The 25,957-nt window shown below is 38.6% G+C and overlaps 1 protein-coding gene across 2 annotated transcripts in view; it reads left to right on the top strand.

The window, feature by feature from the left end:
* SLC13A1 (solute carrier family 13 member 1) overlaps positions 1–25,957 on the top strand; it is a 107,485-nt gene that overhangs the window by 44,540 nt on the left and 36,988 nt on the right. Inside the window, exons 7-12 of one of the 2 annotated variants that reach the window (XM_043873281.1) lie at positions 1,520–1,564; positions 2,780–2,937; positions 16,377–16,496; positions 21,301–21,399; positions 21,786–21,887; positions 24,991–25,097. In XM_043873281.1, coding sequence (XP_043729216.1) covers positions 1,520–1,564; positions 2,780–2,937; positions 16,377–16,496; positions 21,301–21,399; positions 21,786–21,887; positions 24,991–25,097 — 631 coding nt within the window. The remainder of the gene's footprint in view (positions 1–1,519; positions 1,565–2,779; positions 2,938–16,376; positions 16,497–21,300; positions 21,400–21,785; positions 21,888–24,990; positions 25,098–25,957) is intronic. The other variant, XM_043873282.1, reaches the window with a different exon arrangement.

The following is a 25,957-nucleotide window of genomic DNA, read 5'->3' as shown; positions in this document are numbered from 1 at the left end:
ATGAGCAAGCCACTCAGCCTCTCTGTGCTTCACATCTTCATGTGTAAAGTTGGATAATGGCAGTACTGCTCTCATTATGTTGTGAAAAAAAATGTGAATTAAAGCATTTATTTGATTTAAACTTAAAGCCGTACTTTTATATACTCAGCACACTCTAAGTGTTTGTAATCATGGGGACGGTAATGCTATTATCTTCTGTAGATGATCCTGAAGAACAGGATTTGAGGAAGGAAAGAATGAGTTTGGTTTTGAACATTTGGGAATTGGAGTTTTATCTGAGACATTCAAATTATGTTGGACAGTCTGTTGGATTCATAGGTAAAAGGAGAAGCTTGGCTGAAAACTAGTTAGGTGGTATGATTTTCTCTTTCATTAAGCCAGTGAAATGTATGAAAATCCCTAAGGAGAAATATCACCATGAGAATAGACGAGCAAGTACCTGTGATAAGGTTTCAGGAAACTCCAGGTTTTGTTTGTTTGTTTTTGGCTGTGCTGCGTCTTTGTTGCTGGGAGGGCCTTTCTCTAGTTGCAGCAGGTGAGGGCTCCTCCTCATTGCATTGCACAGGATTCTTATTGCAGTGGCTTCTTCTATTGCGGAGCACAGGCCCGAGGGCACCGAGCTTCAGTAGTTGCTGCACATGGGCTCCATGGTTGGGGTTCCCAGGCTCTAGAGCACAGGCTCAGTAGTTGTGGCCAGTGGGCTGAGTTGCCCCGCAGCATGTGGGATCCTCCTGGATCAGGGATTGAACTCCAGTCTCCTCCATTGGTGGGCAGATTCCTTACCACTGAGCCAGCAGGGAAGCCCAGTTTTAAGGACGGATCAAGGAGAATTAACAGGCAAGGGAGACAGAGGACCAGGCAGAGATGGAGAAGAAAAACCAGAAGACTGAACTATCACAGAGCCCAGAGAAGAGTTCTCCAGAGAGAGGAGGAGTCATCAATTCTTTTAGGTGCAGCTGAGAAGTCTCCAGGGACTTTCCAGGTGGCGCTAGGAGTAAAGAACCCGCCTGCCAATGCAGGAGACGTAAGAGACACAGGTTCGATCCCTGGGTCTGGAAGATCCCCTGGAGAAGAAAATGGCAACCCATTCCAGTATTCTTGCCTGGAGAATCCCACAAACAGAGGGTCTTTGTGGGCTACAGTCCACGGTGTTGCAGAGTCAGACATGACTGAAGCAACTTAGCGTGAATGCACAGAAGTCTACAAACCTGACACTGAACAATAGCTACTGAGTTTAGTAATACGGAGGTTATAAAAAATCATAGCAAGTGCACGTTGAGTTGACTGAAGAGAAAGAAGCCAGATTAGAAAGGTTAAAGAAATGGAGTAGGTGAATACAGGCAATTCTTTTGTGTAGTTTGACAGTGAAAATGGACTTCTGTAATTAAATAGAGGATTCTTCATTCCAGCTAATGAAATGAGGTTGCTTTTTTTATTTTTTTGCTAAACTTGACTGAAAACTCTTGACTAAATGAAGTGACCCAAAAAGTTATAGATTCTATTCCACGTTTCATTCTAGGGATGGCAACAATCAGACCAAGAGGGTGTGTTAAATGGGCCACAGGTGAGAGAAGGAATGAAGTTGCTTTTGTCTTGCACCTTAAGAAGTTCTATCCTTAAAAAAAAAAAAAATGAGAAATAGTGATTTTTTTTCAGATGGAGCCACTGGAAGATGTAGTGTTGCCCAGGTGCTCTGAGGAAGAGCATATTGAAGGTCTCTGGAAATGAGACTTTAAAAAAAAATCTGTAAGGCCGGGATCTCTGAGGGGTCTTCATAAAGATGGTCCTGTTATCCAGATGCTTGACAGGATTTGCAGGATGGAGGAGTGCTGTGGGCCAGATGGGAAGGTCATCTTAATTGATAGCAGTGGGTGATTGGGAGATCAGAACATCCTATTCAAAAGAATGGCCAAGGAAAGAGATAGCCAAATGACATGAGCTTAAAGAAAAATTGATTTACTCTCATGTCAGTAGGGAATTAATGTTCTGGAAGAGGGTGGGGAACAAGGAGGACACTGACTCCGTCTCTCAATGCTGAAGTATAAGGGGTTGAAAACATGAAGTGTTTCAGAAGTGGTATCCTCTGGAGAGGACCAGTTAAGGTGCCAAAGCAGAGAAACACTCCAAAAAGAGATTTAGGAATTCAGTGACCATGTACCACCAGTTCAGAGGGAAAACCCTGGAAAGATTTGGGAGGACTGGTGAGAAGGGAGGAAAGCAGGTAAGAGCTGGCTTAGGAATAAGAAAGAAGGATAAGTGAATGAAACTATGTAAAGGTATTTCAGTGGTTATGTATTTTTTATTGTTAACATTTCTGCTGATGGAAAGATAAATGCTGTATTATTGGACTGCTCTGACAAAATACCATAGACTGGGTGACTTAAACAACAGGAATTTGTTTCTCCCAGTTCTAGAACCTGAAAATCCAAGATCAAGGAACCAGCAGGATTAGCGTCTGATGAGAGCTGTCTCCTTAGGTTGCAGACAGCTGTCTTCTCTCTGTGGTCTCACATGGCAGAAAGAAAGAGAGAAATCAAGCTCTCTGGTGTCTCCTCTTGTAAGAACACCAATCCTATCAGGCCAGGGCCCCATCATCTCCTCTAACCCCATTACTTTCCAAAGTCCCAATCTCCAAATGCCTTCATATTAGGGGTGAGGGCTTCAACATATGAATTTGGGGGTGGGATGGACATAAATATTTAGTCCATAACAAATGCTGTGACTGCTTCTTATGACCACAAATAGAGCTCTTCTCATGGTACATTTTATTGTTGAACAGAATTCAGGCACAAATTCTGGAAGCAAATATCGAACAAAGAAGGATCACATGATGTGTAAACTTATGTGCTTGTGCATTGCTTATTCTTCTACCATTGGTGGACTGACAACAATCACTGGTACCTCTACCAACTTGATCTTCGCTGAGCATTTCAATACGTAAGTAGAAGGATTGGGTTGATGATTTGATAAATGAACAGCACACAAATTATAAGAATTATTCTTACCTGTTTCAGGGAATCCAGAGAGAGAGCAAGCTATATTGAGTTAATCCTCCTTTGTTCCCCATCAGGACTGCTGTAGGTCTAGAAACCTCCCTTCTGCTCCTTCCCATAGAGTTAGATATGTAGGACATAGTGAATTAACAGGTGTCTGTAGATTCCAAGGTCAGCTTGGATAAAATAACTCCTGGGTAATCACTCTCACCAAACACATGCATGGGTTTTCAGTTGCTCAGTCATGTCCACCTCACGACTCCATGGACTATAGCCCAGCAGGCTCCTCTCTCCATTGGATTTTTCAGGCAACAATATGGAGTGGTTTGCCATTTCTTCCTCCAGGGGATTTTCCCAACCCAGGGATCGAGCCCACCTCTCCTGTGTCTCCAAACACGGAAGACACTTTTTATTATAAATAATATTGTAAATGGTAGTTACCTAAAGTGAAAGGGATTGTTTTCATGGGACAATTTGTGTAGGGTTTGTCAATTGCCATTTAAACTTAAATGATGAGTGGTAAACAGAATTGTTCATTACAGAAGATTTGGTGTTGGGATTGAAAAATATTTGAAGAATTGGGCAATTACAAAAAATAGCAGTAATAAAGTATTCTAAGGACAGATATATGAATCTGAATATGAGTGCTATGATGTTACTTCAGCACAGAAAATTGGAAATCTTGGACACAGGGCACTTGAGTTAAAAAATCCACTTTTCAGTCACAATAATAAGTAGTTCTTCCAAGACTTAATTTTCTCATATCTAAAATCATCACAGTTCATATGAATATTGTAAGAATTAAATGAAGTAAACTATGTAAAAATACTTGGTACTATGTAAGAATTATTGAAACAATAGTTTGAAAGTCCACAGTGTTTTATGAGAGTTCAATCTGATTCTACACCCAAGGTATAATTTCAAAAACTAAGGACAGATAATAGTCAGAGTTTCTGGAAGGTGGGCAGTGTTGACAATGCCTTGGAACAAGATTTAAGTCCTTTTCAAAGAAAAATTCAGGGAAAACCACACTCTAGGTAGCAGAGTCACAAACTCTGTGAACTTTCTGAATTATTTGCAAGATGTTCCAAGAAATTCAAGATTCAAAAAATGTCACCCTCCATTCTGGAAAGAATGAGAACTTATGTACAAAAAGAACCCTAACAAAGCAATCTAGGGACCTTACAGACCACTGTGTGCATTTACTGTTTCTATGAGTATACATCCATCATGTGTACTCCGATGGCTGACTTAGAAAAGAATCTTATAAAGACATTTGCTTTATAAGTGAGAGACTGAAATTCCCAGTGCCAGAAAGGATTTATTCAATGCATCACCTAATTTAAGGCAGGAAATGTACTTAATCCCTTTCTGAAAGCTAGACTTCTATCCTTTCTCATGAATCCCCCAAAGAAAGAGATTCTACATCTCAGTCCTCTCAGTAAATCTTTTCCTAAAATTTAGACCAAGTTACTTTTTGTTTTTTTGTTTGTTTTTTTTACTTTGTTGGTGTTAGAGAACTGCTGGTTTCCACCATTCCTGAGAAATTACTTGATGTCGTCAAAATAACCATACTGAGTTTGCCCTTGGTCTTTGTGTTCTTACCCAATGCATCAACAAAATTTTCTTTCTTTTATTTAACTGTTCCCTGGACTCTTTGAATGCATTCATCCATTTTTCAATGACAGATTGAGAGCATTGTAGCACTTGGAGCAAAATGTTTCAGTAACTATTTTCCCTAATTGTCTAATCTAGTAGTTCTCCTAATCATGGGAATTTGGCCAAAACATTCTTTTTAGAAAATGCTTAAAATAGAATTAGAAATTTAGTGATTTTTTTTCCTTCAAGTTCTCTTTAGCATTAAGAGTTATGTGAAAACTGGAAAACTCAAAATATCCCTTCTTGATAGAAAATATTGAAAGAGAAGGGGCAAAACAACCTTATGTGTAACTGAGGGCAGATGTATAAATCTGAATATAAGTTAGTGCTGTGATATTCCTTCAGTGAAGAAAATGGGGAAACTGGGATACAGTCAGGGCACTTGAGTTAAAAATTCTACTTTTCAATCACTTACCTTGTGAATTTGAACAATAAAAAGTAAATAGCTTTAAAAGTATATAGCAATTTGTATAATAAAAAGTAAATAGTAAATAAACAGACTAAGTATTTAAAGAATGTTTTCTTAAATATTGACCCTAAAAATACAACAGTAATCCAAAGCAACATTGGAATAAAATGCATTCAATTTCATTGGGAAAAGTTTCAGAAACTTAAAACTACATGAAGTAAAAAAAGGTTTATGTTCTATGTTCAGATGTTTGGAGCCAGAGAGTAACATCCTTTATTTCCAAAGCCACTACAATAATCTCACCTTTTCTCCTGACACTTCCTGCCATCTTTTTGAGCAATACCAATGATCATTTTGTACAAGTTCATTTTGGGTCTTGACAAACTCTGAAGGGTACATTAGCCCAAGAGTCAATGATTTCCTGCCTTTGACACTTAGAAAAAGGTGCTGTCTTACAAGTAATCTAAGAGAGGAAGCAACTGGATAATACATTTCAAAGCTTTATCTATCTAACTGTTTATCTATTTACTTAAATATGAAATATATTTATGTTTTATGCATGTACTCTTTTGTTTTCTTCTTTACATATGGAAAATAAGAACAATGAATTCTGAGAAATCTAAATTTTATCCTGTGCAAATAAAAACAGATCTTCATTCACTCAGTCAATCAACAAACATGTGTTAAGAATTGACAATGTGCAAGGCATGGTTTTGAACTCTTTTATGTTCTCTGAACACAAAAAATAAAACCTACCAGAAAGAAGATTCTAGCTCATTGCATAGGCAAAACATACATATACAGAAACCATTAACAATTTTAAAACAGGATAACTTTTGTTTTTTGACATACAGAGAAGAAGGTAAAGTGACAAATGACAAGGATTGAGCCCTTGCCAGATGAATTGCACATATTATAGTGCACACGAACCCTTATATTCTTGTTGTGGAAATGGTACACAGTGGTGATTAGCTCTGAGATTCAAATGTCTATATTCAAATACCAGCTCTTGGACAAATTACTTAATGTCTTTAAGCCTGTTATTTTACCAGAAAAAAAAATAAGGATAATAATATCTCTCTCTTTCTTTCATAGTTTCAAGTTTTACATAAAATAAATACCACTTAGAATGGTGCATAACATAAAGCATATGCTGCATAAATGTTAGCTACTATTAGTAGAGTTGAAAATTTTGCTATTTAGCTTGGCAGTTTGCAGATTGGCTCAATAAAGGACCGAAATGGTAGGGACCTAACAGATGCAGAAGATATTAAGAAGAGATGGCAAGAATACACAGAAGAACTGTACAAAAAAGATCTTCATGACCAAGATAATCACAATGGTATGATCACTCACCTATAGGCAGACATCCTAGAATGTGAAGTCAAGTAGGCCTTAGGAAGTATCACTATGAACAAAGCTAGTGGAGGTGATGGAATTCCAGTTGAGCTATTTCAAATCCTAAAAGATGATGCTGTGAAAGTGCTGCGCTTAATATGCCAGCAAATTTGGAAAACTCAGCAGTGGCCACAGGACTGGAAAAGGTCAGTTTTCATTCCAATCCCAAAGAAAGGCAATGCCAAAGAATGCTCAAACTACTGCACACTTGCACTCATCTCACATGCTAGTGAGGTAATGCTTAAAATTCTCCAAGTCATGCTTCAGCAATATGTAAATCATGAATGTCCAGATGTTCAAGCTGCATTCAGAAAAGGCAGAGGAACCAGAGATCAAATTGCCAACATTGAAAAAGCAAGAGAGTTCCAGAAAAACGTCTATTTCTGCTTTACTGACTATGCCAAAGTCTTTGACTGTATGGCTCACAATAGACTGTGGAAAATTCTGAAAGAGATGGGAATACCAGACCACCTAACCTGCCTCTTGAGAAACCTGTATGCAGGTCAGGAAGCAACAGTTAGAACTGGACATGGAACAACAGACTGGTTCCAAACAGGAAAAGGAGTATGTCAAGGCTGTATATTGTCACCCTGCTTATTTAACTTATATGCAGAATACATCATGAGAAACACAGGGCTGGAAGAAGCACAAGCTGGAATCAAGATTGCCAGGAGAAATATCAATAACCTCAGATATGCAGATGACACCACCCTTATGGCAGAAAGTAAAGAGGAACTAAAGAGTCTCTTGATGAAAGTGAAAGAGGAGAGTGAAAAAGTTGGCTTAAAGCTCAACACTCAGAAAACTAAGATCATGGCATCTGGTCCCATCACTTCATGGTGAATAGATGGGGAAACAGTGGAAACAATGTCAGACTTTATTTTGGGGGGCTCCAAAATCACTGCAGATGGTGATTGCAACCATGAAATTAAAAGATGCTTACTCCTTGGAAGGAAAGTTATGACTAACCTAGGCAGCATATTAAAAAGCAGAAATATTACTTTGTCAACAAAGGTTCATCTAGTCAAGGCTGTGGTTTTCCCAGTGGTCATGTATGGATGTGATAGTTGGACTATAAAGAAAGCTGAGCACCAAAGGATTGATGCTTCTGAACTGTGGTGTTGGAGAAGACTCTTGAGAGTCCCTTGGACTGCAAGGAGACCCAACCAGTCCATCCTAAAGGAGATCAGTCCTGGGTGTTCATTGGAAGTACTGATGTTGAAGCTGAAACTCCATTACTTTGGCCACCTGATGCAAAGAGCTGACTCATTTGAAAAGACCCTAATGTTGGGAACGATTGAGGGTAGGAGGAGAAGAGGACAACAGAGGATGAGATGGTTGGATGGCATCACCAACTCAATGGACATGGGTTTGGGTGGACTCCGGGAGTTGGTGATGGACAGGGAGGCCTGGTGTGCTGTGGTTCATGGGGTCGCAAAGAGTCGGACAAGACTGAGTGACTGAACTGAACTGAACTTGCAGACCAAATCAAGATCAGTCATACCCCAAAGTCTGTTTTCCTAAAATATTACCTCCCCAGAAACTTTTGAACATGCGTCTTTAAAGAGGACTCTAGTTGTGTGCAGTACCTCTAATCACTAGAGAAAACTTGTCTGCATAACCTGGCTCAATCCTAAACAAGGTAAACAGTAAACACCATGCTTATGGAGAAAATGAATGTAAATAATCCATAAAATCAAAGTACGTAAATTCTATAATCAGTTTTTCCTGGAAGTAGTAGAATAGCCTGTGCATGTCTGCACAGTGAGAAGAGCCGAGTGCAGACTGATTGGCATTCTAAGAGTCTGGGGACAGGAGACCAACCAGGAGTCTATGACCAACTTGTTGACAAATGATGAGAGGCAGGACCAGGTGAGTCATGAAGTGATGGGTGGATTTAGACTCAGGGCGCCACACGGTCAGAAGGTGGTGAGGAACCAGGCCTGAGGATTTATAAGGGTAAGGAAGGGTTAAGGCAACTCTAGGAAGTTTTGACACTAGGGCTATATGTCAATAGATGGTGATTTCATGAAGTTCTAGAGAAGACTAGGCACATTCATTAGAGAAATAAATAAATTTTATTTTGGATATAGTGAAGTGACCTGCTCAGAATCTATCCATAAGGAGATTTTCAGCAGGCATTAACAAATTCATTGTTTCAATTAGTTATAAATTTGGGACTATATATATGTACGTGTGTGCTGAGTTGCTCAGTTGCGTCTGACTCTTTGTGACACTTTGGATTGTAGCCTTCCAGGCTACTCTGTCTATGGGATTTTTCAGGCAAGAATACTGGAGTGGGTTGCCATTTCCTTCTCCAGGGAAGCTTCCAGACCCAGGGATCGAGCCTGCATCTCCTGTGTCTCCAGCATTGCAGGCAGATTCTTTACCTGCTAAACTTTTGGGGAAGATATATATATATATACACAAATAGAAATTAAAATCTTGAGTGTAGCAAGGGAAATATAAGGAGAAAAAAGGTAAGAGAATTGAAACATGGAAAGATTCTTAGGAAATACTGGTAAAAAGGAAGATATGAAAAGTTAATCAAGGTAGGTGGAAAACCAGGAGCATGTGGAATTTTGACAGATAGAGAGGAAGACCATTTTCCAAGCAGAGAATGAGTCAGGAGCACGCAGTGTGGTGGAAGGGTCAGGTAAGATGATGGCTGAAAAGAGGCTTTTGGTTTTTATCAGTGACCTCCAGGAGGGCAGATGCAGGGGAACAATGGGGACTGGGGCAGAATTCAGACTAAAGAGAGTGAAGGAGTGAGCACATAGTGAGAGAACAAGGCAGCCAGTTTAAATGATTGTTTCAAGTTTAACAAAGAAAAGAAAAAATAAAGAAAGCAAAAAAGAAAGAGCATGGTATAACCAGAGGCAGAGTATTCCTTTAGAATAAGGGAGGTATCAGTTTGGTTTTACACTCAGGCAAAGGAGACAGTAAAAACAGCGATGTGAGGTTTGGGGGGAAAAAAAAGATAGAGAAAAATTATTAATTGGCTAACAGTCAGGTGGAATGGGATAGAAACAAGAGTAGAAATGTCAGTCTTGGAAAAGAAAGATGTGTGCCCCTGAGTGATAATGAGAGGGGACAAGTGAAGACAGAGATATTTCAAATCACGTATATACACACCCTTGTTTCACAGATGAAGAAACCAAGGCTCCAAGAGTTTAAACGATGATCAGCAGTCAGTGGAGGCACTGGGAGGTGAAGGCAGGTGGCTTAAATCCTGGTACCCTTTTTGCTCTGCGGCCTCATTGCCTCTCCCACCATCTGGGAGGGGGCCATGTTGGCAAAATTTTTAAAAATCAAGTTTGCTGCCAGTGACAAGTGAAGACTGCATTGGTATTTGCGTTCAAGTATTGCATTTTATTTTTATAAAAGATAAACATGCACACATGAGAATTATTTGAAAGAGTTGCAATGCTGAAAACACGGCTACTTTGACCAAACCATCCCTTTGTTGTTCTGTGCGCTAAGTTGCTCAGTTGTGTCTGACTCTTTGTGACCCCATGGACTGTAGCCCACCAGGCTCTTCTGTCCATGGGATTCTCCAGGCAAAAATACTGGAGTGGGTTGCCATGCCCTTCTCCAGGGCATCTTCCCAACCCAGGGATCGAACCCAGGTCTCCCGCATTGCAGGCAGATTCTTTACTGACTGAGGAACCAGGGAAGCCCTTGTCATCATAAGTTAATATATAGCCTAGTAGGTGGTTTTCAGAACAATACTAATAAGACTGAGCCAGTTATCTAACTCAACCACAAGGTATGAAATTTCTTGCATTCTTAATCTTTGAATCTAGTACCTGTGGCACCTAGATTCTGACTCCCTTGTGATTAATTCACCATTAGTTTTTGACTCATCTTGGAATAAGGCGTTATGGAAATATTCTTTGTTTTCTGTACCTACTGTTACAATCTTATAGATTCTTTGGATTTTTATTGACTCCTCATTAAAGAAATCCTGCTTGCTCGATGTTCTCTACCTGACCCTTCTGCTCCACTGATGCACTCTTCCAGTCATCATCCAATCTCCTCCTTTCCTAACACCATTGTTAATAAATATCACTCTGTAATTAACCCATTTCTTCCTACTCTGGTTCTTTAAAGACCTTCAACTCTGCCAGCTTTTCTCTACTTGTGTGGATGCTGTATGATTTGAAACTCTGTTCAGTTACTCCAAAACTTACATTCCATTCCCATCTCTTCTTATCAAAGCTATATTCACATTTCTATAAATTCTTATCCACGCACATCCATAACCACCACAACTGATTGCAAGCTTGTAAAAGGTTTCATGAATTATTGAATTATAATAATTATTGAATTATTATCTTCTTCTTTTAGCCCCCAAGAAGCACAGGTAGGTGATCAATAAACAGTTAAGATGAACTGAACCAAGACATGAATGAAATGCTGATTGTTCCTGGGAATCATCTAAGTAACTGAATAATCTTTTGATATTAAAATAAAGTTATTAAGGGAAATATTATTAGGGGCAGTTATTGCTTTCATAACAGAGGAGTTTTGCTGCATCGATATCACTTAACAAATACACCAGCTATTAGTTAAACACAAAAAGCCAATCTATCATATTAAGAATAGAAGATTATCACAAGTAAAATTTCACAGCTTGCTGATTATCAAAGTATATTATTCAGCTTGTGGGTGTCAGCTGTGAAATGTGTGGGTATACAAAGCAGCTTGGAAGGAAGTTGAATTACCAATGATTAGCACAGTCACTGTTGCTAATTATATGTTAAATAATAACTATTGTTGCTTCACAAACCAAGAAAAGTGTTTATAGGCGCTCTAAATTCAAAGCCCACCTCCCTAACCTCTCTGCTTAGCTAATTACATAAGAAGGTAAACCAGCGACCTAGCAATAGCCTCTTTCAAAGCTCACCATGATTTTCTCCTGCAGAAAAGTGTAATATGTGTTTCTAAGAAAGAATTTCTCTGGCAAATAGTACAGAAGAAATTTGGATATTGCAAAGTTTAGACTTAGACGTTGGTTCAGATTCAACCTTGCCATATATTAGCTTAACTTCTACAAATGTAAGTTTCTTCCATCTGTAAAATGGAGGCAAAACTAGGACTTACATTATTATGAAGATAAAATGGCATACTGCATTCATGGCTCTTAGCAGAGAGCCTGGCAGGTAGGAAATCGTCAATAACTCTAGCCATTATCATTGCTGCTTCAACTTTTGCTCTTCCTGTTAGAAATCTAAATCTGGTTCATGAGTAAAAAGTTTAATTAATATTTGAAAAGAAACATCTGGAAGTACATAAATGCAAATCTGAAAAGTGGCTTTGACTCAGAAATAATCAAAATAGTCATTAATCAAAAGGACTATAATCAGTGTGGGTATCAGCTGATCTTGCCCTTAGTGGCCAATATCCGTTTCAAGGCAATAAATATCCACACTCACACACATTCTTTTGAGATCAGTGCTGTGTCTTTAATTAGCATTATTTGTGATTTTGTACTTGGACTTAAGAACTGCATCTATAGCACTGTCTTCCTAAACTTCAACACTGACACATTTGTGTCCTTCAGGTCAAAGCATGTCTCTCCTATACCGTCTTTCCTGTGGGATTCTAAAATGTCCTTAAAACATCAAGTCTGTACCCTAGTTTATGGATATTTTGAAATATATATGGAATCTTCTCTTTTCACCTGGGAGGACATTGAGGACACTGGGCTTTAAAGAAGAGGGGTTGTGTTTTCAACAGTCCTCCTGAGTTTAAATATCCAGCTTGACTGTACACTCTGTGATCTTGAGCAATCCACTTAACCTTCTGAGACTTTGCGTTTTCTGTGTAAAATAAAAATATAATACATGCCTGCAGGAATTTTGTTAGAATTAAATGTGCTTAACTCATTCCTGCCCCTCTGCCTGACCTCTAAGACTTAAGGTGCCCTGGGTGTATTTCCTTTTCCACTCATCTCCACTGATTCCTGAAACTGACACACCCATTTCCATGGTTTCTAAAGCTACCTGTATGTGGGTAACCATCAATTTCACATCTCTAACTGCTCTCTCAATTCCAGACTTATCTATCTAACTGACTATCCCCCACAGCCACCAGGGAAGCTAAAGATCACCTCACATGAACACCCTCACAGCGGCATTCAATCCGCCAGCCTGCTCTTCCCTCAGATTCATGTCAGTGAATAGCACCTTTTCCTACACTGTATGCAAAATATTTGTAAAATCCACTGCCTTCTCTTCATCTATGCTGCTACCAATCTAAATGAAGCTAAAATCTACTCATCTCCCTACTCCTCTGCAAACCTGCCTTGATCTTCTAACAGATTCCGTGTGTATGTCTCCTATTGCTATGTTAGATTACCATAAACTTAGCAACTTAAAACAGCAGGAATTTATGACCTCATCACTTCTGTAGGTCAGGCATCTAGGCACAGTTCAGCCAGGTCCTTTTCTCAGCTAAGTCAGGGTGCCAACGGGGTCTGCAATCTCCACAAAAGCTCAGAGTCCTAGTCCGGGGTCATCCAGGTTGTTGACGGAATTCAATTCATTGTGTTTGAATCACTGAGGTGCCCATGTTATTGCAGTCTGTTGGCATAAGGTCACTCTCAGTAACTAGAGGATACCCCAGGATCCTTGCTAGATGCCCCTCTTCCTTTGGCATCTGGAAGCCAGCAGGAACAACTCTCTTTTAAGGGTTCCCTTGAGTAAGTCAGGCCCTCCCAAGATAATCTCTCTTTTGATTAACTCAGAGTCAGTCCATTGATGGGAACCTCTGCAAATTCTCTTCACTCTACCCATTAAAGAACTTAGCCTCAGGAATAAAATATCACCGTCTTTACAAGTTCTGTCTGTTTACCATCTGAGCCACCAGGGAAGACCAATTGCCTTAGTATCAAAATCCAAATTCCTTCTGATGGCCTCCATGGCTATATATGAACTGACCCCTGGTGGCTACTTCTTGGACTTTATTTCATGTGACTGTGAACTTAGCTCACCACACACAGCCACAATGGTCTTCTGTCTAATCCTCAAACATCCTAAAATCATTCCTATCCCAGGGCCTTTGCACTTGATATTTCCTCTGTCTGGAATACTATTTCCCAGTTATTTACATGACTGGCTCCTTCTTGCCATTTAGATCTCATCTCAAATTTCATTTTCCTTGGTCATGCTGTGTAAAATTTCTGCCTCCACCTAATCTCTTTTTGTCACACTATTCTGTTTTATTTTCCTATTCATTATATGCTTACCTGTTTTTCTGCCTGTGTTCTTCATTTAATGTAAACTGTGAGAGCTTGAACTATGTCCATCTAATTCACAGCTATATCCCCAGTAGCTGCAAGAGTACCCAGCACATGGTAGACACAAAACATAGTGTCAGGTGAAAGAAAAGGATTCCATCAGAATTAAATGTAGTTAGCATGGTTTATGATAGAGGAAATCTCTATTTGCTTTAGGCAGATACTTGCAGTCCCTTCATTTACAGACTAGACATGCATGCATGCTCAGTCGTGCAGTCATGTTCAGCTCTTGTTACCCTACAGACTAGAGCCCTCCAGGCTCCTCTGTCCGTGGGATTTCCCAGCAAAGTTACAGGAGTGGGTTGCCATTTCATTCTCTAGGGGAATCTTCCTAATCCAGGGATTGAATCCGCATCTCCTGCATCTCCTGCATTAACAGGCAGATTCTTTACCTCTGAGCCACCAGGGAAGCCCGTTACGGAATATGAAGGAAGTGGGAAAAGAACAGCCACTGTGAAGCTAATCCCTTCTAGGATGCCACTCATTCCATTTTCATTCAAAATATTTACACCTCGTAGTGTTTACTTTCTTACTACTGAACAAAAAAGGGAAGAAAAAAGAAAAAAAAAGCCCAGAGTTTAGCTTTTTTAAACTTTCATTTTTCTAAATGGCCTATCCCTCCAGGCAAAAATTCTGAAAAGCCCCACTTCCCTCAAATCTCACAGAACTTTCTGCAATGGATGGGGAGAACAGTGCACCCTAATTTCCAAGTATGAGCTACAGATGGTGAAAAATGAAACTGGGTTTGGGGCATTGTTTTGAGCCTAATCCATGCAGCATTTCTCATTGTCTTTAGGCTGAACAAAATAACACAGGCCACTGACCTGTAATCCAAGTCTAATAAATTGATGGAAGATAAGCTTAAGCCTTTTCTCACTTATTTTCCAACTGAAAACACTGTTTTTTTTTAAGCAGACAATTCTCTATAGAGCCTCATAGAGTTGGTAAAGCATTTTTTTTTACATTCATCAATTTTATGCATTCTTTATCAATTTTTACTTGTCATTTGCCACTTTCAAATGGCACAACTGAGCTTCCCAGGTGACTCAGTGGTAAAGAATCCACCTGCCAATACAGGAGACTCAGGAGACGTGGGTTCGATCCCCGGATGAATAAGATACCCTAGAGTAGGAAATGGCCACTCGCTCTAGTATTCTTGCCTGAGAAATCCCATGGACAGAGGAACCTGGCAGGCTCCAGTCCATGGGGTCGCTAAGAGGTGGACATGACTTAGTGACTAAACAACAGCAGTAACAATGGCATAACTATATAAGCTAATCATAGGATCTCTTCAAGGTAGATAAAATCATCCTCAAGTTGCCAGTGCTAATTCTAGGACCCAGGGACATCAGCTCATAGAAACTGCAGACAACAAGAGAAATCTGCAGTTTTGAAAGCTTAATTTTGCTTTTTTTTTTTTTAAACAGCGTTGCATTTCTTAGGAACCAGGCTAAAATAGCAGTGTTCTAAAATAAATAAATTTGGCTTATGTTGATGTGTATAGCATGAAACATCTCATTTATTTACATGATCTTTTTTAAGTGGCAAAATACAAAATGTGATCTAAGTAGAAAAAAATACTGAAAATCTAGCATTTCTATTACATTCTATTTTGTTACTTCAAACATAATAAAAATATGTGAATGGTGTTTTTTTATTAATTCTGTATTATTTTCTGTACTTTTCTCATTTCTGACTCTGTGTTACTGCTTCAAGAAGAAAAATTAAAGATAACTATTTCTCAGATTTCCTTTTCCCCACAGTCATAAAATAGATAACTATATGAGAATTTAGACTACATTTCAAAACAATGAATGTGAGGTTACCAAAGAAACTGTGCTTGTACCTGATGTTTTTTGTTGCTACTGTTTTATTATGTGAGCTAGAAAGCTGAAAATAACAAAAAGAGTTAATGGAAAAGTTGATATTTTTCACAGGGCTTTTAATTATTTTTATCTGGTCCTGATTTATTCCATTTGAGCCCCAAAGTACTGTCTAATTCTAGGAAGAAAGGTCTAGAATATGTCTGATAAGATGGTTGTAGTTGCTTTGGGGCAGAAGAAACAAGAGGGGAAAACAGCTTTGAGGGACAGTGTGGGTCGGATCAGAGTCCCTTCAGAGTCTGGGTTGTCAGCTCCCAAGGTGAAATGGTAATGGACACATGCTGTTCTCGTAAGTTAATTTTCACCTGTTCCCAGGTCTGCTTGTTTGTCTTTCTTCACTCATGTACTGATGATTTGAATACAAATAACAAAACACACACACCCATGTATACCCATTTCTTGTGCAATTCCATGAGTATCAGTTACTGTGCTAGGTTCTTGGGTAAACACTTTCTTAAAGATCGAATAAAGGGAGCAAAAGTCATAACATATCTGCTCTCGTTTTTGTGAGAAGCATGAATAACAATGCAGTGACAGAATCAAGAGATGAAAAGCAAAGCTAACTCCTGTACTTAGTAGGGAATCCCCCTCCCCCCGCCCCCCGCCCCACACACACTTCTTCTTTCCTGGCTGCTATCGTAGGAAAGATGGGAAGTGCTGCTTCTCCTAGACCGTCAGAAACGATTCCACTTGTACTCCTCCCGTGAACACTTTTCTGTATTCTCACACAGGCGCTATCCTGACTGCGATTGCATCAACTTTGGATCATGGTTTGTAATGTCCTTCCCAGCTGCCATTATTATTCTCCTCTTGTCTTGGATCTGGCTTCAGTGGCTTTTCCTAGGATTCAAGTGAGTACATATTCCATGTTAATCAGATCTTTATTTATTGGTGTCTGGGTTCCATGTTCTCAGCCCCTCATCCAGGGCTTTTACACCTATTTCATGCATGCTGCATTTCTGCGTTTCTCTTTCCCACAAAACTGATACATGTGAACACATGCATTATGGATACTCTAGAATATCATCTATGGAAGAGAGTTTGTAGACAGAAACTCTATCTTGGTCTCCTCTGATCCTAAACCATTAATAAGCCAGAAGGACATATGAAGCTCATTATGGTGAGGACTTAGCCCACCTGTTAAAGCAGAATTTTAAGAAATTTTGCTCTTATCTTTGGTTTAATGTGTGGATTTCCTCAAGCTATCAAGTAACTTTAAACTGTAGCATTCAGAGCTTCCTGTTTCATCCTAACATTGTACTAACATTGACATGCCCTTGAAAAACTAAAACAAAAATCTGAGAGCATGCTCCGTGGAAAGAACATTGGATTGAGAATCAGGAGACCAGGGACAAAGTTGTGGCTTCTCACAAGACAGATTAGTGATCTTTGCAAGACTTGACCCCTTCTCAGTCTCAATATCTTCAACTAAGTCAGTAGAATTTAACTGGAAGATCGGCAAGCTCACTTGCAATGCTGTAATTCTAATATGGATGGGCCCTAGTTGAATATAGAGAAGTCAAAGTAGGAAACACTGATCAATCAAGAGCCTGAGAATTTGCAGATGTTACCTTAACTGCAACTGAAATTAGTGGTTCATAAGTACCAATGAGTTACATGACTCAAATGCCTGGCAGCATTTAAAATTATGCAGGATTCTACAGCTAGATCTTAAATGCTGCTTCAGAGAGTCAACACATATAATAATACCCATAAAGAAAGGGGAAAGGACTGTTTATCAAACCTTCAGGAATTTTTTCATGGAAAAATAAACCAATTCAACTTCATTTTTTTTTTTTTTTGGCTACCCTGAGAGGCATTTCCGCAACCAGGGATGGAACCCACACTCCCTTCAGTGGACGTGCGGAATCTTAACCACTGGACCTCCAGGGAAGTCACTCAACTTTATAAGGTTTTCTTTAAATAACTTCAAGGACTTATGAATGAAACAGCATGTTATTCACTGCAGGGGAATCTGAAGTCAGCTTTCTGTACTTCCTCTGAATAGCCAAACACTTCTGTGGAGTCGTGTTCCATACCCGTGCCCACATTTCCCAAGCTTCATCATGTAAGGACTCATATTCTTCCCTCTCCATTCCTCTTCCTGGTTTTTCTCCAGAACTGCTAGTTTTGTTAGTAGTGGGGAGAAAGTACTGATGGTTTTTTGAACAATCTATTTGTCCAGATTGCGGGAGCAGTGTGAGGCCGCGCTCCCGCTGGAGCCAATGTGTGAAATGTCACTGCCTACGGCAGGTGGGCATCAGAGGGAAGAGGCCAGCTGCATACTAAATGCCCCTTCCTGGAAATCCAAGCCTTTGGGGGTCTATTCAATTGCGCAGGTAACAACACAGGATGCAGGGGACTCGAATTCCAAACCAAAGGAGAAAGCATCTGGTCTCAGACCCACAGCTGTTTCGTTCTTTTTTTGCTACATATAATGACTTTATAAAATATGTAGGCGAACTTATCATCATTTTGAAGTGGCCCACCACTTAAAAAGGAGAAATTAAGAAGATAATGGGCAGAGGCACTGAAAGTGTTTCTCCGGGAGGAAAAACATCCTGTGAAGTGCATATATTAGCCAAATCCATAAATCATGATCAGTGGCATGTTGAAACGGTCCCCTTGCTGTCCAGTGTTGGTTACACATGGCACAGATTTATGCTCCAGCTAATTTTTCAATGTCCTTTTCGGTCTGCCAGAGACCTCCACAGGTCTGGTATTCACCTCCAGAGGTTTTAGATCAACAAACAGAAATGATCAGCCCCTCCCCTGGCAGGCCACCAGACATTCTGATGAGCACGTTGGGTGTTAACACAGTTAACTCACCCATTATAAATGACCCCAACCTATTTGGGAAGTGAAGCTCATCTGTCAGTGCCACGGGATTTATTTCAATGGAGAGGTTGATACATTGTCATATGTTTCATCAGTTGCACTGCGAAGGCATTAACCTTCATTTGTAGCAAAGACACTTTGGATTTTGACTTAACTATTGATCGTCCCCAAGCAAAGTGACAAAGTACACAGGCAGTCTACTGGGTAGAAAACAGTTTCTAAGGAGACTCATCTTTTCTTTAACTCTACTTTTTTTTTTTTAATTCTATTGATGGCTCTCAAGGCGGTCCACAGATTAGTTTCTTTTAATGGTAGAATTTATATTCTGACAAGAGGAAAAATTTCAAGACTGGCATTAGTCAATCATTTAATGTGGCTATAAAAATTAAATATTACTTTTTTGATCTTAAATGCAACAATAATCATCTAATCATGTTCACTGGGTGGGGGGGGTGTACATGTGGGTGGTAATGAATATGTAGGATGGATGACTTAAGAATTGAGGAATTTCTGCCCCTACAAAGGTAATAACAGTCCAAACATATCTGAGTAACAGAACTGCAGAAAAATAAATATAACGTCTCTTCATGTGATAACTGCCCTCCTACCACAGTCCTCATCTCATCTACTCTTTCATAAATAGCCAAGCTTACCCTCAGCAATTTTACAGAAGAATATGTCCTTGCTTCCTTTCTTTTTTTAAAAACTGCTTTATTGAGGTATGCTTGATATACAAAAAAACCGTAGCTACTAAATGTATACCAAACTTACTGTGTTTGGAGATAGGCATACACCCATGAACCCATCATCATTATCAATGCCATAAACTTATCCATCACTCCCAAAAGTTTCTCCCTACCCCTTTTGCTTTTTTCCCCCTCCTTTTGTAATAAAAGCTCTTCACGTAAGATCAATCTTCTTAGCAAAATTTTAAGTATATAAGGCCTTATTGTTCATCGTAGTCTCTATTTGTGCAGAGATATCCAGAGCTTGGAGGAGGGCATGGCAACCCACTCCAGTATTCTTGCCTGGAGAACCCCATGGACAGAAGAACTTGGAGGGCTATGGTCCATAGGGTTGCAAAGAGTTGGACACTACTGAAGCAACTTAGCACAGAGGCATCCAGAGCTTACTTATTCTGCATAACTGAAACTTCGTACCCTTTAGCCAACATCTCCTCATTTTCCTCTTATCCTAACCCTTGGAATGCACCATTTTACTCTCTACTTCTATGTGTTTAACTATTTTAGATTCCACATATAAGGAAAGTCATGCAGTATTTGCTTTTCTGTGTCTGACATTTCATTTAGCATAATGTTCTCCAGGTCCACCCATATTGTAGCATGTATCGGTGCTTCATTCCTTTTCATAGCTAAATAATATTCCACTATATATGTGTGGACTAGTTTTTATTCTTTTTTCTTATCCATTTGTCCATCCAAGGACATTTGAGTTGTTTAAATATCTTGGCTGTTGTGAATAATGCTGCAATGAACATATGAATGCAGATATTTCTTAAAAATGTAGATGTCAGTTCCCTTTGGATATTTACCCAGAAATGCTTTCCATACCTACATATAACACAATCTAACTGAGCTACTCATACATTCCAAAAGATAATCCACAAGAATCTGGCCAGTTTTCCATTTGTTTCTTCCTCTGGAGGGATATTTTTAAATCAAGATTTAGAGCAACACTTCACAAAATGCTGTTCAAGGTTTTGAAGACCCTGGATTTCAGGACAGAAGAATTAGTCACGGGAGAAAGGGTCACTAAAAGTGAGCAGCTAAAAGAAATAGGGACTGGCAGTTACTGTTGGAAGTAAATTAGAAGATGATCTGGTTGATGCCATTAGGACATAAGGAGTAAAGAAATGCAAAGGAAAATGTAATAGAATTGGTTTTATTTCTGAAAACAGACCTAGTTTGGACTCTGTTCATGATCAGTATATGTGACTTGTGTGCCTAAAGTATAACTGGAGTTTAGCATATTGTGTGAAAATTGATGGATCTAACAACCATCTCGTAAGCCTGACAAAAAGCTACTATACAGTTAATGAGTCAAGTGTTTACTGTGTATGCCAGTGTTTAGAATTACTGTCCCCCAAAAAATACATGCTACAGCCCCCCACTGTCTAATAATTCTCACTAGTGAGATAAAACTTTTGTATGAAAATTAACAATCACACTTAAGAAATATATTAAAATATTTAACCAGTCAGGTACGTAATAAAGTATTAAATTAGAGATGAGTGGCACGTAGGAAAACTCCAGTGATGCAAAAGAACTTGGAAAAGGAAGAGCTTAGCAGATGATGTCATGGAAGGTATGGAATGACAGTTAGGCATCAAAAATTAAACAAACCAGGAAAAAACAGAAAAGAGAGGGGAGGAAATTCAGAGCAAGAGGCAGAGGTATAGGCAAAAAGCACAGGTTTTTGTTATTAGTGGGGAGCTTGATATTTTCTGACACTTTCACACACATATCTTCTATAAAGGGAAAATTCTTTGCTTAACAAGCTTAATTATCCTTTTTAAATTAATTAATTTATTTTAATTGGAGGATAATGACCTTACAATATTGTGATGGTTTTTGCCATACATCAACATGAATCAGCCATAGGTGTCCATGTGCGCCCCCAATCCTGAATCCTTTTTCCACCTCCCTCCACACCATATCCCTCTGAATTGTCCCAGAGCATTGGCTTTGGGTACCCTGCTTCATGCAGCAAACTGGCACTGGTCATCTGTTTTACACATGGTAATATATATACGTTTCAACGCTATTCTCTCAAATAATTCCACACTCTTCTTTTTAGCTTTAAGGAGATGTTCCAATGTGGCAAACCCCCAACAGCGAAACAAAAAGCCTGTGCTGCATTTATTAAACAAGAATATCAAAAACTTGGGCCAATAAGGTAAGATACACATGTCTGTAGACACAAACACACCAAGGGATGCAGCTTATACTGCAAGTATTTGTTTAAAGACAAATATGTGCATAATTGTCTATTGTGCATTTATTACACTTGACAAGGGCCCCAAGTGTTCTAACCTTTATAAATATAACTCCACGTGATAAAATACAGACCATGTCTAACTAAAACTTACCAGATAGAAGGACAAGAAGCTGAAAGGCCCACGGAGGAGTAAAGCCCCCTTAGAAGTTAGAACTGCAGATTCTCTTAAATAATTGATACATCCGGTTTTTACAGTGTTTGCGTTCTCCCTGGCAACAGTTTAGGGAGTTTCTACAAATGTTCCGACTGAGAAAATAAATGAAAGGATTGGAATTTTCCCACAGATATCAAGAAATTGTGACCTTAGTCCTCTTCATTGTAATGGCCCTGCTATGGTTCAGCCGAGATCCTGGATTTGTCTCTGGTTGGTCTGCACTTTTTTCAGAGTAAGCATTACGTGTTATATTTGTCACCTCCTGTTTTACACTCTGCTTTTCTCCTAAGTGGTTCCTATGACTCTGAAAGACTGTATGAGATTTGCTTTTCTTCCTTTCCATTGAAAAGGTTTTTAAAATTATAATCTTTTCAGGAAAAAAAAACAGTGATAAAGAATGAAATTTAGGGTAAGGCAATAAGCCCAGGAACCAGACTGCCCTGTAACTAAAGATAAGGCTTCTTCAGACAAGACTATTTTCTTCCTTACAAAATTAGAAGGATAATTTGCAGGAAAGCCATGTTTTAAGATGGTCAGGAGTATAGACCTTGGAGTCACACTGCTTCGGTTCTATTCTTGGCTCTTCCACTTACTTTGGGCAAGTCGCTTACCTCTCAGTTTCTCCATCTGTAAGCCGGGGCTAATAATAGCACTTAGAATAGAGCTGTATTCTTCCCACAAGAAGTGCAATAAGTGTCTATTATGTGCACTGAATACCACTCAGGGCCTCTTAATAACCTGATATGAGTTCATATTCTGTGATTTTTGCCAACCTGTTTTTATTTCTATGAAGGGTTATTTATTTAGTTTAGATTTTGTCTTTTCCTCTGTTGATGTCCGTTTTTGTATTATTTCCCTATAAATCTATCCCTGCCCCTATTTTATAAATAAGGAATTCCTGAATAAGCAAGAAGACTGACTTTACAAGCTACTGTTAGAAGCTGGGTCAGAGTTAAGTTTATCTGTCAGTGATTTATATCCCAGCAGACACTGCTGAGTCATGTGAAGTGAGGGGGAAGATTGTAGAATAATTTGCTAAATTGAGGACCATCCTACATGTCCATATAAATACCTTGGTTTGAGATTCACGTTTCTAAATGTGTGTTTCACTGAAGTCCTCTGTAGCCTAAATTCAGCAGATCTCTGATTTGAACTTCCTGTCTCAACATCCCCCCACAAAAATCCATGTAGTGGGGGTAGAAACTAAAAACGTTTGAGTCAAATCTATTCTGCCCACACTGGATTGAAGAAATTCTTGCATCAGAGCCTTCTGGTTACATAGGTATTGCCAACACTTTTTAGAGCTGCCAAGTGTGCTTGCCAATTCCTGGTGAGCACACAAGTGCACCAGTGCAGCGTGGCGCATGTTTTCAAGGATCAGCTGCAGCTTCATAGGCTTTTTCTTTCCATTAGGATGAAAACTTCTCATTTCAAGAAGTGTAAACAAAAGTCCAATCACTTATAGCAAGCTGTTCGTAGCAAACTCTTGTTTAATAGTTTGATTAAACTTTTTGGTTTTGTAATAAGACCTAGACCAACAGAAAAATAATTCTTTCCCCTTTTAAAAATGCCACTCCCATCATTCTAGGTGGGGAGAGTCCTAAACACCAATGTGTAAAAACCAAATGAAATCAGACAACGGCTAATAAAAACCAGGCAGAAACCCCAATAGGAAATTCAATATAATCAGCTTCTAATTCTCCTCCTTATGCGAGGAAAATGTAACTCAGATGTTTTGTCTGTAGCAGGAAAACAAAGTGTATTTGCTTTGAGGAGGCACCCATGTTGTCTCAAATTCTGAGAGAAAACAATAAGAAAAGAAAAAAAGCTTTGAAAGAGGAAGAAATTTGCATATATACATCTAATTGGCAATTATGTTTTTAAATTGCCAGAGCAAATAAAATTTACCTAAGCTTAATATTTTGTAATATTGAGACAACCTTAGTTCATAATAAACTAAATATAAACTGATAATAGCTTAAAAAGTCTTTTAAAGAGCAGTTATTTCTGTATTTATGGTTTGATTTTATATGAAGTATGTATACTCTAGAATATATTTGTAGTGTAGACATTTTAGACATTTAGAGTTTCCAAAGCTAGCATGATAAATCAAGATTTATTGCTACCACCTCATGTTTTCATTCCATCTGTTTGAACCTGGAAAGATTTCAATATGTCTTTTCATATAAAACAAAATCAGATTACATGATGCCTGACCTAATTTGGCAAAAATCCAACAAAAATTATAACTGAAATACAAGAAATAAGGAACTATAAAATAATAAATATTGGTTACATTTTTAAAATAAATTATACCAAGGCAGCATTTCACTCCACAATGAAAGAAAATCTATATTTAAGGGGAAAGACTGCTTTATAAAATTGTCAGACTGAATAAAATAATGGATTTCTTTGATTATCTAGATTGTTCAAGTAAATTACAGGAATAAAGAGCCTCTTTACTATGTGTGCACTGCTGAGTTACAAGGTAGTAGAATAATCTTAGGGTACACACTCTGCTTTTCAGACTCAAAGATTCACTAATTAATATGCTGACTTTTAGAACTGGTTTTTAATTATTTCTTCCTGTTTCATTCATATCTGGTCTCCAGGTGCTTCTTAACTGTTGGGGATTCTGGAAACCTGTCTTACTTGCAGGAATGGCCTGGTATTTCTAAGACCCATCTGTTCCTGAATAACTCTTAATTTGTATAGTGATCATCTATGAGCATCTCAAAGCCATTCTGATAATTAATATTCTTGATTGAGTTTCATAGGGTACAAAGCTTCAAATAAGTCAGTTTCATTGGTATGATATCGCCAGGGCCTATAAACACAGAAGCAGATGTTCTGTCTTAGAAAAACAGATCAATTCCTTTTCACAATTTACAGAAGAGTTTTAAAAGACTCTGTAAACATCCATGCCTTGCCACAATTCAATATTAGCCTTTTATAGACAATTATGTAGGACTTGTCCTATTGTTTCAACCTCAATACTTTGTCAATATGATTAAAAGAAATAATCCAGAGAAGAAATTATTTACCAGATCTGTCAGCTTTACCTGAAAGGGAACTTTTGGCCTAGCATATCAGCATGTGTAAACCTGATTTTTAAAAATAAGGAGACCTGTGAAAATAATGGGGATGTGGTCTGAGATTTTCATCTTCACTAAGTTTCATTTTTAGTTGTGAATCCATAGATTTTAGAGCAGATTATCCAGAATAAATAACCAATACCACCACTCCTACTTCTATGCTGTTAGCATAATCAATTGGTGCTTAGTTCATACAAATCCTTGATGGCATTTTTTAATGCACACACTTATCTCTTTTAGGTATCCCGGTTTTGCTACAGATTCAACTGTTGCTTTACTTATAGGACTCCTGTTCTTTCTTATCCCAGCTAAGAGATTGACCAAAACTACACCTACAGGAGAAACTGGTTGAGTATTATTTATAATTCTGAATGAATTTGACAGAAGAGCAAAAGTACAAAATTCCCCTGGTTTCAGTTAACACAGTAGAGCAGAAGGAATGGACATGAACACAGCTGCTGGTTTACATCTCCTGTTTATACACTGCAACCCCTGTTCAGACTTCACACTTCCTCTCCTCATACAAAAGACCATCTTACTTTGTAGAAGCGAGAAGTAGATTTCTTTACACACCATGGTTAGTTAGAATTCTACTATGGGTGACACTATTTGGTCTATCATAAGTTCATTGTCCTGGTCATAATCAGAATTAATCTTACTATTGACAAATACAGGAACAAGAACTTGGAAGTTATACTTTAAGATGAGCCTTTGGTAATAAATGCTGAGGATCTAAAAATGTGAGGAATTTCAAGGGAAGAGTATTTACAGCCTCATAGTAGCCTTGGAGAAAATGCAAATAAACCCCACACTTAGCCATAACCTGGTATCACAGAAGAAAGAAACCATATTCAATGGAAGATTTCATTGTCTTCACAACACATGGACAAGAAAATGTGTCTGCTTATTTGAGTATAAATACACACACACTTCTCATCCATGCCTACGCTTTATACTAACACAGCACGTTTTGGGTGGTCAAATTCCAGTGTTGTCAATATGGGAAGATGGTGTAAAATTGTTTGGAAATAGGCTGGTAGAATTGTGGGGTTTTGTTGTTTATTCCTTCATTATTGATTGATTTATCTGGTGGGATGGAACTGGTTGCCAAGCTGTTGGATTGGCCCATTTGATTGAGTCAGAATAGATGAGTGACTGCTGAGTCAGATTTCTAGGACATGATATATGTAAACAGTATAGCGTAGAA

The sequence above is a fragment of the Cervus elaphus genome, chromosome 18, assembly GCF_910594005.1.
Source record: "Cervus elaphus chromosome 18, mCerEla1.1, whole genome shotgun sequence".
NCBI lineage: Eukaryota > Metazoa > Chordata > Mammalia > Artiodactyla > Cervidae > Cervus > Cervus elaphus.
This window is presented reverse-complemented; position numbering and strand designations above follow the sequence as displayed.